Here is a 13,622-nt window from a genome sequence, read left to right on the forward strand (position 1 = left end):
CCCAATACATTTCTGATCTCTTTTGGAAGAGGTGGATCCGTGAGTACTTGCCGCTTTTACAGGAGCGTCAAAAATGGAACCAGGAGAAGAGGAGTTTTGTTCCTGGAGACCTGGTCATGGTTGTTGACTCCACAGCTCCACGTGGGTCATGGATGCTAGGAAGAGTCCTGGAAACCTTCCCTGACAAGAGAGGTCTGGTACGTGTGGTTCGTTTGAAGACGAAGACAAATATCATTGAACGACCAATAACTAAAATATGCTTGCTTAATGAATAATAATAATAATAATAATAATAATTCATTACATTTATATAGCGCTTTTCTCAGTACTCAAAGCGCTTTACATATGAATGGGGGAATCTCCTCAACCACCACCAATGTGCAGCATCCACCTGGATGACACGACGCCAGCCATTTTGCACCAGAACGCCCACCACACACCAGCTTATTAGTAGAGAGGAGACAGAGTGATATAGCCAATTAGTATGAGGAATGATTAGTAGGCCAATGGGCAAGTTTGGCCAGGGTTCCATACCGTGCTCTGTGAGGCTAACTCTTTTTTGAAGGACATCCTGGGATTTTTAATGACCACAGAGAGTCAGGACCTCGGTTTAACGTCTCATCCGAAGGACGGTGCTTTTTGACAGTATAGTGTCCCTGTCACTATACTGGGGTGTTAGGACCCACACAGACCACAGGGTGAGCACCCCCCGCTGGTCTCACTAAAACCTCTACCAGCAGCAACCTGGTTTTTCCCAGGTGGTCTCCCATCCAAGTACTGACCAGGCTCAGCCCTGCTTAGCTTCAGTGGGCAAGCTGTCTTGGGCTACAGGGTGATATAAAATAAACTTGCTAGATAAGATAATACGCAATGTCTCAGTGTTGATTGGTGCACTGTTAAAAATTTATTGTAATTTTACAGGAAATTCCTGGCAACTAATTGCAGTAAATTTACAGCCAATAATATACAGGATTTGTACTGTTTACTTTGACAATAAAGGAATGTATTTACACAACATTTGTACTGTGATTGTAGTCGCATTATTACAGCAAAATGCTGTAGTTTATTACAATTTAATCTATATTTACTGCAACTCAGTTGCCAGGAATTTCCTGTAATTTCCTGTAAAATCCTGTTATTTGTGAATATTAAAATACTTTAGTAATTTCCCATATTAGCAAATTACAAACACACAACACAGGTATCTTTTCTGTTTTTATTAACAAACTGGGCATCACCACATATTACAAAATTATACAATTTGTTTTTTCAAACACAAAACAAAACGTTTCAGTGAAGCTCACTTTTACACGTCCAGACAGCCTATCATCAGGGGGAACATGGTGATATGAAACAAAGGTGCCCAGTCAGACTTGAACTGGGAAAGTTGTTCATGGTACTAGCCCATCAACTCAAAGTCCAGGAGTTTTCTAAGCAAGGTGGAAACAGGTGCGTTAAGCCCATGCCTCTTCTCTGCTTTGCTGCCCGTCTGGGAGTTGATTCCACAAAAAGCTCTGAGAAAAGAGGATTATTTTTAAGTTTTCATGTTTTAAATAATGACAAATAAAAAAATTCCTACTTGCTCATAAAAGAAAATGACTCCTATGTTTTTAATATTCATAACTTTTAGAATTACATTGTTTTTCTTAAAAATATAATGTAAAAGCCAATGTAATTTTATGCATGTATGTGCTGTATCTTGAATTTCATTTTGTACAAAACTAATCGCTTAAACCCTTAACCATAATTTTTTTAAATAGATGGATACCTGTCTATTGACAGCATAAAATATATCATAGCGCCTAACAATACTGGACAAAAAGGTCATGAGAATGATGGATCTATTTTCTTTATTAGTGTGTAAACAGTGTAAACATACCTTTGTATAAATTCAAGAGTCCCTGAAAAATCCCCAGTGTTAAATTAACTCTACCAGTGTTAAATCAACACTATTTGGTGTTTATATAATCCACACCAAGATCGGTGTTAAGAAAGACTGGTGTTAAAAATATAACTCTGAATCAGTGTTAAAGTTAATGAGATAATGAAGTGATTATTAAAACATTAATGGTGAACACCTGCTGGTCATTCAAATCAATTACATTTTGGACATTTTCCTGTTTCTAAATTTTTATTTTGATGACTCGTTTTCTGGAGAAAATACTAAAATAATAAATAAAGACAAATTATTAAATGCAATAGATGAATACTGCTGGGTGTGTGCCTCCAAAAGCTGCAATCTTTCACGTTTGCCTCTCTATCAGCATCTCTGTTTGAAAAATAAAATGATAACTTGCAGAGTTATTTTCTAAATGGATAAGTTTAACTTCTAAACAGCTGTCAGAACAAAATACAAGTGCTCAACTATTCCAGCATCCACACGCGTGATTTAGTAGACAAATCTTCTTTCTGACGTGATGTCTCACAAGTCAAATAGACATTTATCACAAAATGTATCACATTAAATCTTAAGTTTGTGTTTGTTATGAGTTCATTTGAAGTCACCATTATTGTGATTAGTGTTTCCTTTAGTTAGGCATTTGTCCCTTGACTTTCACCGATCTAACTCTCCTCTTTAAGCAATAGCAACAATGTTTTAGTAAGACCACTTGTTCATTGCTTCATGTAGAGGAATGTAGACCTTCTTAGTTTATTTTTATTATATTCTACTCTACAAATCATTGAAACGTTCGATCACAAATTAATTATGAAGAAACAGGCATATAAAAAAGCTCTATGCAAATGACATTGTATTGAATAAGACTGCCGTCATGCTTTAGTGTGTTTTTGTTGTTGTTTTTTGCTTAAGAGAGACTTCATGATTTCTGATACAAAGCTCAACGATGGTGACAGTTAATGGTAAGAAAGTTGCAACATTTTTGTCATGTTGCAATGCATGATGGGATTTATGAATGAATTTTCTACAATCCTGGTACCCAGCATGCATTGTGGCATGATGTTTTGTTGTTGATTGTCACCATGATTGTGTTTTATAGGCTGATTGTTGATGTCTCAGTGTGTCTGACTGAAACCACAGATTAGATTTGGGTTAACAATATTTAACTCTTCAGGGTATGTGGACTTTTACAGCACTGTTGGATTTCATGGGAGCTTCACAGGGTTGGTGGAACATAAATTAAACACTTATATTCAGTGATTACTTCTTTTATGATATCATTGAATCCCAAGACTTATACTTTCATAATAATTAACATAACAACATTTATAGACTTTGTTTCTCTCATCTTCCTCTGCTTTAACAGATGTGTTTGATAAACACACTGCCACAATGAGCAGAAGAAAATTAACACTAAACTTCAAGACCCAAGTACCCAACTAAAGGAAACACTAATCGGCACAATGGTGACTTACTTTATTAACCAGATTTACAGCAGTTCTTTAGAAGTTAAACCTATCATCCATGTAACTTTGCAAGCAAGTTGTAATTTTAGTTTTCAAACAGAGATGATGATAGTGTTCATTAAACTCTAGGCATTTTATCTATTGCATTTAATATTTTGTCTTTCTGCATAATTTTAGTATTACTTTATCCAGAAAAAGAGTCATCAAAATAAAAAAATTAAAGACAGGGAACGTTCTAAAATTAAGTTGATTTGACACAGAATGACCAGCAGGTGTTCACCATTAATGTCTTAATCATCACTTCATTATCTCATTAACTTCAACAATGCATCAGTGTTATATTTTTAACACCACTCTTTTTACACACCCATCTGGGAGTGGATTATATGTACACCCACAGTGTTTATTTAACACCGGGGATTTTGCTGATTTTGTCCTTCTTACAAAAATGTTGATTGATGGCCGATGGTACCGTTGGCCGCGCAATTTCACAATTCAAACAGCAGCGATCCCACAATACTATGCCGTGGCTGTAAAATAATGCTTCTACAGTGTAGTTACAATAAAATTACATGACTCTCTATACATTTCCCATCATGCATTCGCATTTACAATAAAAACATGAATACAATATTTTGTTGTACAATTTATTGTACAAATTACATCAATTGCTAACAGTGTGTAAGCTGCACGGGCACACGTCAAAACTTTATCCACCGTATCTGCAACCAGTACTAGACTTTGTTAGGACATAGTCAGTACAAATAGCCTATAGTTCCTCTTTCTTCTCTGCTGCTTCTTTTTATTTTTTATTTCACTTAATAACCGTAAACTGAAATAAGAAAATACAATCTATGATCTGTGTTATAATCTGATTTTGTTCGTTTATAATATACATTTATGCTCCATTCCGTTTGCTTTGACACTCAGCATTAGGGATTTGAATAAACATCTAGCTGTATGTATTAAACTTAAATCTCATTATATCACAGAGAATTGGCTGTGATCTTATTTGACCTGGGCCAGAAAACAAACATAGCCCAAAACACCTCAACAACCACAAAAAACATGCAAGTAATCCCATAGCAATGGAATTTAAGTGTGCTTGATATCATTTGAGTTTACAGTCATTTATATGAGATATAAGTGTGAATAAATGTTGTTTATATGAAGATGTTGGACTGAGGTCAGGTGACTGTGATGTTTGAAGATCTCAGAGAAACATTGAGCACTAAACAACAGACATTAATCTACTTCTGACTGTTAAAGAAAACACAAAAAACTTAAAACCTGGAGAATATCTGAAGAAGCACAAGACAGGAATCTCATGAGCTTCAGTAGATTTAAATGAATAGATGTGAGATAGATAAGATGATAAGATAAGATGAAGATCTGAGATAAACATTAACTGAAGAACTGAGTTCACACGTTTATTTTAGTCTATAGGTTTGTGGTTATGATCGTGTTTGGTCTTCACAGCTCTTGAGCTCTCTCGTGTTCACATGCACTGAATGTTTTAATCAATCTGAAGTCCAAACTGATGACTTGTTTGTATATATTTTACACAACTATGGGTTGAAACAGTCCAACATTTTTTAGGACAGTGCTTCCCAAGCTGAAGGTTGCACAAGATGTAGTTTTATGACATTTTATAAAAAACTACTTAATCATAAATTTGCTGTAATCAAACACCAGAAAAATATAGCTAGCAACCAAAAGAGATGTTTTATGTCATGAATTTTCTTTAGGTGGGGACAAAGATGGGATGCACCTTACACAAAGGGTCACATTATGACCGCCTGCCTAATATTGTGTAGGTCCCCCTTTTGCCACCAGAACAGCCATTTTAAAGCTTAGTGGTTAGCACTGTTACCTCACAACAAGAAGGTCTCTGGTTTAAGCTGCTGTTTGGATCAGTTTGTTTCTGTGGAGTCTGTATGATCTCTGTGTGTAAGCGTGGGTTTACTCCGGTTTCTTCCCACAGGCCAAAAACATGCAAATTTTCTTTATGGGTCTTTGCCTGAACAGCTATGAATGTCAAATATACTATTAACCATACTATACTACCATTTTTTACCGTTTACACATTGAAGCCAACAGAAAGATCTGTGAGATATGACAGCTGAAACACTGAACTGAAACTGAACTAAAAGATAAAAAATAAATGTGCATATTTACATTTATGCATTTGGCAGACGCTTTTATCTAAAGTGAGCAATGCTTTATGCTGATAATGCAATGCTGTGCCACTAAGCTATACAGAAACACAGACACTTCATCAAATTCAATGACATTCAGACATTTTTAAATCTGTCTAAACATTTTATGTGTTATTTTATATTTATACATCATTATATATCTGAACTTCACCACAAGCAAACATTTATTTCTGTTTTCATAATAAACTATAGATGAACACTGAGTATACAGAACAGTATCAGGTTACAGATATCTAACAGTGAATGTCATGAGTATTATGGGATGTGAGTCTATGTGACTCTTTAAACATAATCTCATTGATTTATGTAGGATTTGATTAAGTGATCATCAATGACATCACTACAAAGATGCTTCAGAATCAACATTTATTCTTTGGTTTCTTTATTTTTCACATGTATCAGATATAATTTACACTTTTAGTTTAATGAATTGATCAATAAAATGAGATTTTGCCAATAAACACTGATGAAGAAACTCAAAGCTGAATAAAGTTTGAATCCACAATAATATTTAATAAGAAAACAGTCGAGCTGAACAAATGAAGAATATAAAAGAAATAATAAAGATTGTGTTTAGATATAATGAATAATGTGTGATAACTATAATAAATGAACTGAAGAGGTTTAGTGGAGTTTATCTGATCTCATCCTCTTCTCTTCATCTCTTCTGGATCTGATGTCATAAACCACAAAACCAACAGCAGCCACGCCCACCAGAACAGAGACGACCAATCGAATCAAAGCTTCAGTGAAACCAAAACAGCAGTACATCTTATCTGAGTAAAGAAATGAGAAACAATGAATATATATCTTATATTTCTTAAATTAAATCAACACTAACACAGTCGTACCTGAACATGTCTGACAGAGATCAGTGTTGAGATGTTGAGTCTGATTACTGATGGGATTGTTCACCACACAGCTGTAAGAATCATCCAGACACTTCAGATGAAGAGAGATGCTGCTGATGATGTTGAGATCAGACACACTGATGCTGGACAATAAACTGTTTCCTTTATACCAGGACAGACTCACATCTCTCACATTCAACACTGAACACAATAATGAACAGATTGATGATGATGAGGATGATGATGAAGAAACTCTGCTGATGACAGGAACAGGCAGGCGAGCTTTAAAATAATAAAGAATAAATTAAATAAATAATAAATGAGATCTGATAAGTTCATCTTATAAGATTTTATTTGTCAGTTCATATAAAGTAGTAAAATATAAACTCTTAGAACAGATGTGTTAAAAACAACACAATTGTTATGGACAATACACTAAATGCGTTGTCTCAGAATCCACACATCTCTGTGTTATTATTATAACAGTGTTATTATAACAATGAATTAACACAAAATTACATATGTGTTTCATAAAACGTTTAAAAAAATGAACACATCCTTTCTTAGAGTTTACAGTAAAAAAACAACCAATAATGTATGATGACATTAAGCTTTATGTAAAGGACTTAAAATACTGAAAGTGGAACACAAATCACATTTTTTATATTTAAATATTGATCAGTTCTTTACTCACCATAGACAGAAAGATTAAATATATTGAGTTGGTTATTTGTGTTGGTGTCGATTAGTTGATAAAGTCCAGCGTCTGTGATGTTGGTGTTTGTGATGGTCAGAGATCCACTGTGATCCAACTTCAGTCTGTCTCTGAATCTCCCATCAGCTCTCTCTTTGTCATATACACTGATTTTATTGTCCTCAACCTCGATTTCAGCTATTGTGATGTTCTGAGGTCCAAACTTCCAGGTGATTCCCTCTTTTCTCTGTATTTCAGATAGATTGACAAATAAAGTGACAGAATCTCCTTCAGTCACTGACACAAACTCACCAAACACACCTGAAGAAATAAACAACAACATGAATTACAAACACAACTCATTTCTCTCTGTGTCTTCTGTGTGAGCGAGAGCTGAAATGATAAAAATCTCCTTTAATTCAGTTCAGTTACAGTTAGACATCATTATTATTATTAACCACATGTCAAATCAATCACTTATATAAAGTTTGAGTAAAACTGAAGTGAAGTTATAAAAGCAGAGATCACTTACCCAGCAGCCTCCACAAACACAAGCAGAATAAAATCACATCAGACATTTTCTTCAGTAAATAACAGTCCATAATAATTCATAACCTTATATTAATCTGACACTCATAAAGTTCATAATAAATCAATCTTTATTAGATAAGAGAGTAATGAATAGACCCTGACTGACTGAATGATTATAGTTTTAATCCTCACAGGTCTCAGTTCAGTGTCTTTATATTCACATCTTCATCACAGCCCTCTGCTGGTCACACTAAACATTGTCGCTGTCAGTCATTGTGAGTGCAACCCAGAAACAAAATATTTAGGTTGTGTCTCAATCAGATCTAATATATAGAGTCTGTGATTATACGTCTGCGAAATCATTTCAATGCATTGAACCACAAAATTCCAAAAAGCACTGTGAACATCACCTCTCTACTATAAAGTATGCAGACTTGTTTGCGGTCCCGCAGGAAGATGATGTCAAATTACCGCGAGAACAATGAGACATCAAGCTTCTTCTTATGATTTCTCGCTTTGCTCTCGCGGTACGTTGACGTCATTCGGCATGAAGTTGAACACATCAAGAGATAATCTCTGCTTATTTTATATCATTATGTCATCTATCAGTCAAGTAACTTTAAATCATTGAGAACTTATAGACACAATCTTAAATACTGAATTATCAATGTCACAAAATTATCATTAGGCTTCTCAAGACTCACACGCATACACTTTACTTTCTTTTACAAATAATTTCTACACATTTTGTAGAATAATATGTAATATGAAAAAAACTATTACAAAATTTAATTGATTGATTGATTATTTGATAACTGTTTTATAAATGTATCTGTAGTTATAAGTGTGTTTTCATGTTTAAACACTAGAGGGCGCTGCAGTGTAATCTGTCATTAGGAGACACATCTGAACTGATCACTCATCAGATCTGTTTAAAAATCAATTAATATACTGTTTAAAATCTAAAAGATGAGCATATGTTTGGAAATAAAGAGATTTATTATCATTTAAGAATAAATTTGATGATCACAACCATTAAAGTTCACCCGTAGAAACATTAATCTTTATTGAAAGTGCGTCATATTTGTAGTCGAAATGTAACATACACAAAAAAATTTGCAAAAAATTCCGTGTCTATCCCACGGAACTTTGTGAGATCAGGTTGGTTAGTGTGATGAGGAGAAAGGTCAAAGACTAAAGATTCATCTGAACACACAACAATGTTATTGATAAAAGAGCTCAAGATCAATATATGAACATGATTTTAGCAATCAGCCTACATGTTACTGAATCAACATTTCTACCAATCAATAAGATTGCGGGATTGTTTGTGCTTATATCCTTTAATTTCACGCCAACACAAAACAGCAGAAATGTCCATGAGGTGTCAGATTTCCATGAGCTCATTTCTCAAAACTTTCCACAGATAGCCTATAGTTCCTCTTTCATCTGCTGCTTCTCTTTGTTCTTTCTTTTACTTAATAACTGTAAATTGAAATAAGAACATACAATCTTGTCATGGTCCTGCCTTCCTGTCATAGTGATTCATAGTTCATGCGGCAGTACCCATGTTTGGTGCGGTAGCTCATGGCCTTTGGTTTAGGTAGTGTGCTCCGGTGTCTTGTCTCTTGTCCCAGCCCCCTCGTTCTCCTGCTTATTGTTAATCATTAGTTAATTACCATCACCTGTTCCCTCCTTGTTATCTTGTTTGGTTTCCTTATTTAACGTCACTGTTTCCTTTGTTCTGTGCAGGATCATTTTGTACCGTGTGTGTTTGCCAGTCGTGTTCGTCTAGAAGTCAAGTCTAGTTTAGTGTATATCCACTGTTAATGGGTTTTGCCCCCACGTGGGCTATTGTTTTGTCTTGTGTTTTCACTATAAAAAGGCTTTAGTTAACCCATCCATCTCCGTCTGCATTTGGGTTCTTCCTGCAATCCTGACAAATCTATGATCTGTGTTGTAATCTGATTTTGTTAGTTTATAATATACATTTATGCTCCATTCCGTTTGCTTTGACACTCAGCATTAGGGATTTGAACAAACATTTAGCTGTACATATTAAACTTATATCTCATCATGCACAGAGAATTGGCTGTGACCTGGGCCAGAAAACAACCATAGCCCAAAAAACATGCCAGTAACCCCATAGCAACAGAAATTAAGTTCACTTGATATCATTTGAGTATACAATCATTTATATGAGATATAAGTGTGAATAAATTGTGTTTATATAAAGAGGTAGGACTTAGATCAGGTGACTGTGATGTTTGTAGATTTTAGAGAAACATATCACTAAACAACAAACATCAATCTGCTCCTGACTGGTAAAGAAAACACAAAAAACTTCAAACCATTTTTTAAATCTGTCTAAACATTTTATGTGTGTTATTGTATGTGTATATTACTTATCTGAACTTCACCAGAAGCAAACATTGTTTTTAGTTTTCATACTGAACTATAGTGGATGACACAACACTCACATCTCAAGTTATAGATATATAACAGTGAATGTCATGAGTATTATGGGATGTGAGTCTATGTGACTCATTGATTTATGTAGGATTTTCATAAGTGATCATCAATGACATCAATACAAAGATGCTTCAGAATCAACATTTATTCTTTAGTTTCTTTATTTATTCACATGTATCAGATGAATTGATCAATAAAATGAGATTTCGCCAATAAACACTGATGAAGAAACTCAAAGCTGAATAAAGTTTGAACACACAATAATTAATATTTAATAAGAAAACAGTTGAGCTGAACAAATGAAGAATTTTAAAGAAATAATAAAGATTGTGTTTAGATATAATTAATAATGTGTGATAACTATAATAATTAAACTGAAGAGATTTAGTGGGGTTTATCTGATCTCATCCTCTTCTCTTCATCTCTTCTGGATCTGATGTCATAAACCACAAAACCAACAGCAGCCACGCCCACCAGAACAGAGACCACCAATTGGATCACAACTTCAGTAAAACTACGACAGCAGTAGACGACTTCTTTTACTGAAGATAAGAGCAACAATAAACCAAATTATGATTCATTATCATCTAACACACAATGAATGTTAATTTCTCAGGATTTATTCAACTACACGATAACATAAAAACACAATAAAGATTTAAATACGCAATAGAAATGTATGTAGATCGGTGTGTTACTAGGTTTAATTTGTGTGCATTTATTTATTTCGGTTAAAATATAATGACTGCTTATAAATAGACTCCTTCAGCAATTAAATAAACACCAAAACCTGTTGTACCTGAACACGTCTGACAGAGATTCTTGATGTTGAGATGTTGAGTTTGTTTTGTGTTGGTATTGTTCACCACACAGCTGTATTTGTTTGTATCCTGATATTCAACCTCCAGAGGTAGAGAGATGTTGTTGAAGTTGAGATCAGACCAACTGGTGCTGGACAATAAACTGTTTCCTTTATACCAGGACAGACTCACATCTCTCACATTCAACACTGAACACAATAATGAACAGATTGATGATGATGAGGATGATGATGATGAACATTGTGTTGAGTCTATGGTGATGACAGGAACAGGAAGACGAGCTGGAGAATATAAATAAATAAATAGATTTAAAATGAAATGTAACATTAGAGAAGCAAATGTAAACAATGTAAAAACTCATCTATAATGTTTTTAATAATTGTAACACATTATTTATATATATATATATATATATATATATATATATATATATATATATATATATATATGAAGAAAAAAAACGTTACAGGGTGAAAACACATGAATGAGGGCAAATCTTTACTCACCGACAGTGACGTTAAATATGTTGAGTGGTTTCTCTTGGCTGGGAGTGGTTAAAATATAAAGTCCAGTGTGTGGGGTTCTGGTGTTTGTGATGGTGAGAGTTCCAGTCTCATGGTTTATACGGAGTCTGTTTTTGAATGTTCCATCAGGTCTATCATCATATACTGTAGTTTTATAGTTTATCATGTTAGCTATAGGAGTTTCTTGAGGTCCAAACTTCCAGGTGATTCCATCTTTAATCTGTGGTTCAGTGAGACTGAACGATAAAATGACAGAATCTCCCTCCATCACTGACACAAACTCACTACCAAACACACCTGAAGAAATAAACAATAAGATTTACTGAAGATTATTTAGTCAGGTTTGTTCCCTCATGCAGATATTTTGTACACATGAAAGTACAGCGTTTATTAAATTATAATAGAAACCAAAATCTTCTCATATTTTGTATCTGAAGTGAAGCTCTCTGGCTCATCTCAAACAACCATATAAATACTTTGCTTTTTAATTTAATTTTAATAATTTAATGAATATTATTATGGGACATTTGATTGACATATGATGTTTTGAAAAAATATAAACATTATGATTAATTTCATTGTGATCATTGTCACGTATTGGTAACTCAACTAATTTTTCCTATTTTCAAACCATTGTCGCTTCGGTTTAGGGTTAGATATGGTGTTTTTGCATTAGGATGTATTGTACTTATTGTATAAGTATTGGTTAATTTTTTCTGATTTTTATTTTCTGATTTTTAAACCATTGTTTCCTGGCGTTAGGGTTAGAGTTGAGTTTGGGAAATGATGTCATTTTATTTAAATCTAACCCTAAACTGAAGCAACAATGGAATAAAAGCAGGACAAAGCAGTTGAGTAACCAATACGTGACAATGACACATAAATGTGTGATGCAATCATGCTAAAAAGGGGAAATTCATGGATACTGGGTTGACTAGGTATTTATTAAATTCAGTGTTACATTTATGTCAAATATTATGAAGGACCCTAGCTAAGCCCCACCTGCATTTTTTTTGTTCCTGGATTAAGGTTTTAATCAAATAAACCCCAAAATTACCTCAAAATTAACTCAAAAGCAAAACATTTTAAAGCCCCTAACCAAATACAAAATCTAACAATCTGTCAATTCTTCCAGAAAACAGCGTGAGGCGCACTTGAGAGTTTCATTTGTTTCAGATAGAAAGCTCTTGGAGTAGCATAGTTTATTGCGAAACTGGGATAAATAATGAACAATATCAATTGTGGCTGCGCAGAATGAGAAAATTTAATTTTAATAAAAAAACACCTCTTATTATATTATTTATAGTTATGTGCTTTATAAAAGGTGCCTCAATACGTATAGGAGGTCAGGGGCCACCCCAGCCCCCCTCGATGTAAACACTGCTTATATTAGGACATTAAAGTATTTTTTACAAACAAACCCTACAATAAACATTACTTATGTGAATCTTGAAACAAAACAATAGCTCTGATGTCTGTTAAGATATACAAAACATGAATTTTAATCATAAAGCCCTGTCCTGTAAACTACCCCTAAATGTTTTATTCTGTACTTAAACTGTAAGAAACAAAACTTACCAGACAGACTCCACAAACACAAACAGAAGAAAATCACACCGTTCATCTTCTGGATCAGGACAGATCTAAATAATAACTGAAGAGAAAACAGATATCTTATAACTGATAAATGATTAAAATATTGACTAAGTAATGCAGAAGTCAGTTGAGTCTGATCAACACTTCTTGTTTTAGTTGTTTCGTGTTTCTTAATAGTTGTTGTGTAAGAAGACACATCTCAATGTCACACAAATCTATAAATATTGTGATATAATATCATATTAAGGTGAGTGCCCTCTACTGTTCACACTAAAACTCTTTTTGTAAATATTATATCATTCGTTATCAAGTAAAATGATACCCTCGGAGTTACATCACAGTAGTCCAGCAGGTGGCGTTAATGAATTAATCTTACAGGGCCCGGTTTGTCAAAACACTCCACACAATTAACACAACCCTACACCAAAGTAGCAAAACACTTCGTATCATTTGCAAAATGGAACACTTTTGCCTAAACTATACACAACTTTATAAAAACAATATTTTGTTACCATACGAAACACACACGTTTCATAAGACTTTAATCTTTT

General features: G+C 34.0%; 1 protein-coding gene across 1 annotated transcript; it reads right to left on the bottom strand.

Moving 5' to 3' along the window:
* Positions 1 to 10,392: 10,392 nt before the first annotated feature.
* Positions 10,393 to 13,386, bottom strand: LOC135721311 (uncharacterized). The gene is made up of 4 exons (XM_065243497.2): positions 13,054 to 13,386; positions 11,458 to 11,772; positions 10,930 to 11,232; positions 10,393 to 10,672 (listed from the first exon to the last, which is right to left on the bottom strand). The coding sequence occupies exons 1-4, from the start codon at positions 13,097 to 13,099 to the stop codon at positions 10,515 to 10,517; spliced, it is 822 nt and encodes a 273-aa protein (XP_065099569.1). The 5' UTR covers positions 13,100 to 13,386; the 3' UTR covers positions 10,393 to 10,514.
* Positions 13,387 to 13,622: the final 236 nt, after the last annotated feature.

The sequence above is a fragment of the Paramisgurnus dabryanus genome, chromosome 24 (assembly GCF_030506205.2).
Source record: "Paramisgurnus dabryanus chromosome 24, PD_genome_1.1, whole genome shotgun sequence".
Lineage (NCBI taxonomy): Eukaryota > Metazoa > Chordata > Actinopteri > Cypriniformes > Cobitidae > Paramisgurnus > Paramisgurnus dabryanus.

Bases quoted from the DNA above. Each gene is read 5' to 3' on its own strand.
- LOC135721311 (XM_065243497.2), bottom strand. From the start codon at position 13,099: ATGAACGGTGTGATTTTCTTCTGTTTGTGTTTGTGGAGTCTGTCTG. The intron at 11,773-13,053 runs GTAAGTTTTGTT...TTATTTCTTCAG, and splicing joins GTGTTTGTGGAGTCTGTCTG to GTGTGTTTGGTAGTGAGTTT. The intron at 11,233-11,457 runs GTGAGTAAAGAT...TATATTCTCCAG, and splicing joins CATATTTAACGTCACTGTCG to CTCGTCTTCCTGTTCCTGTC.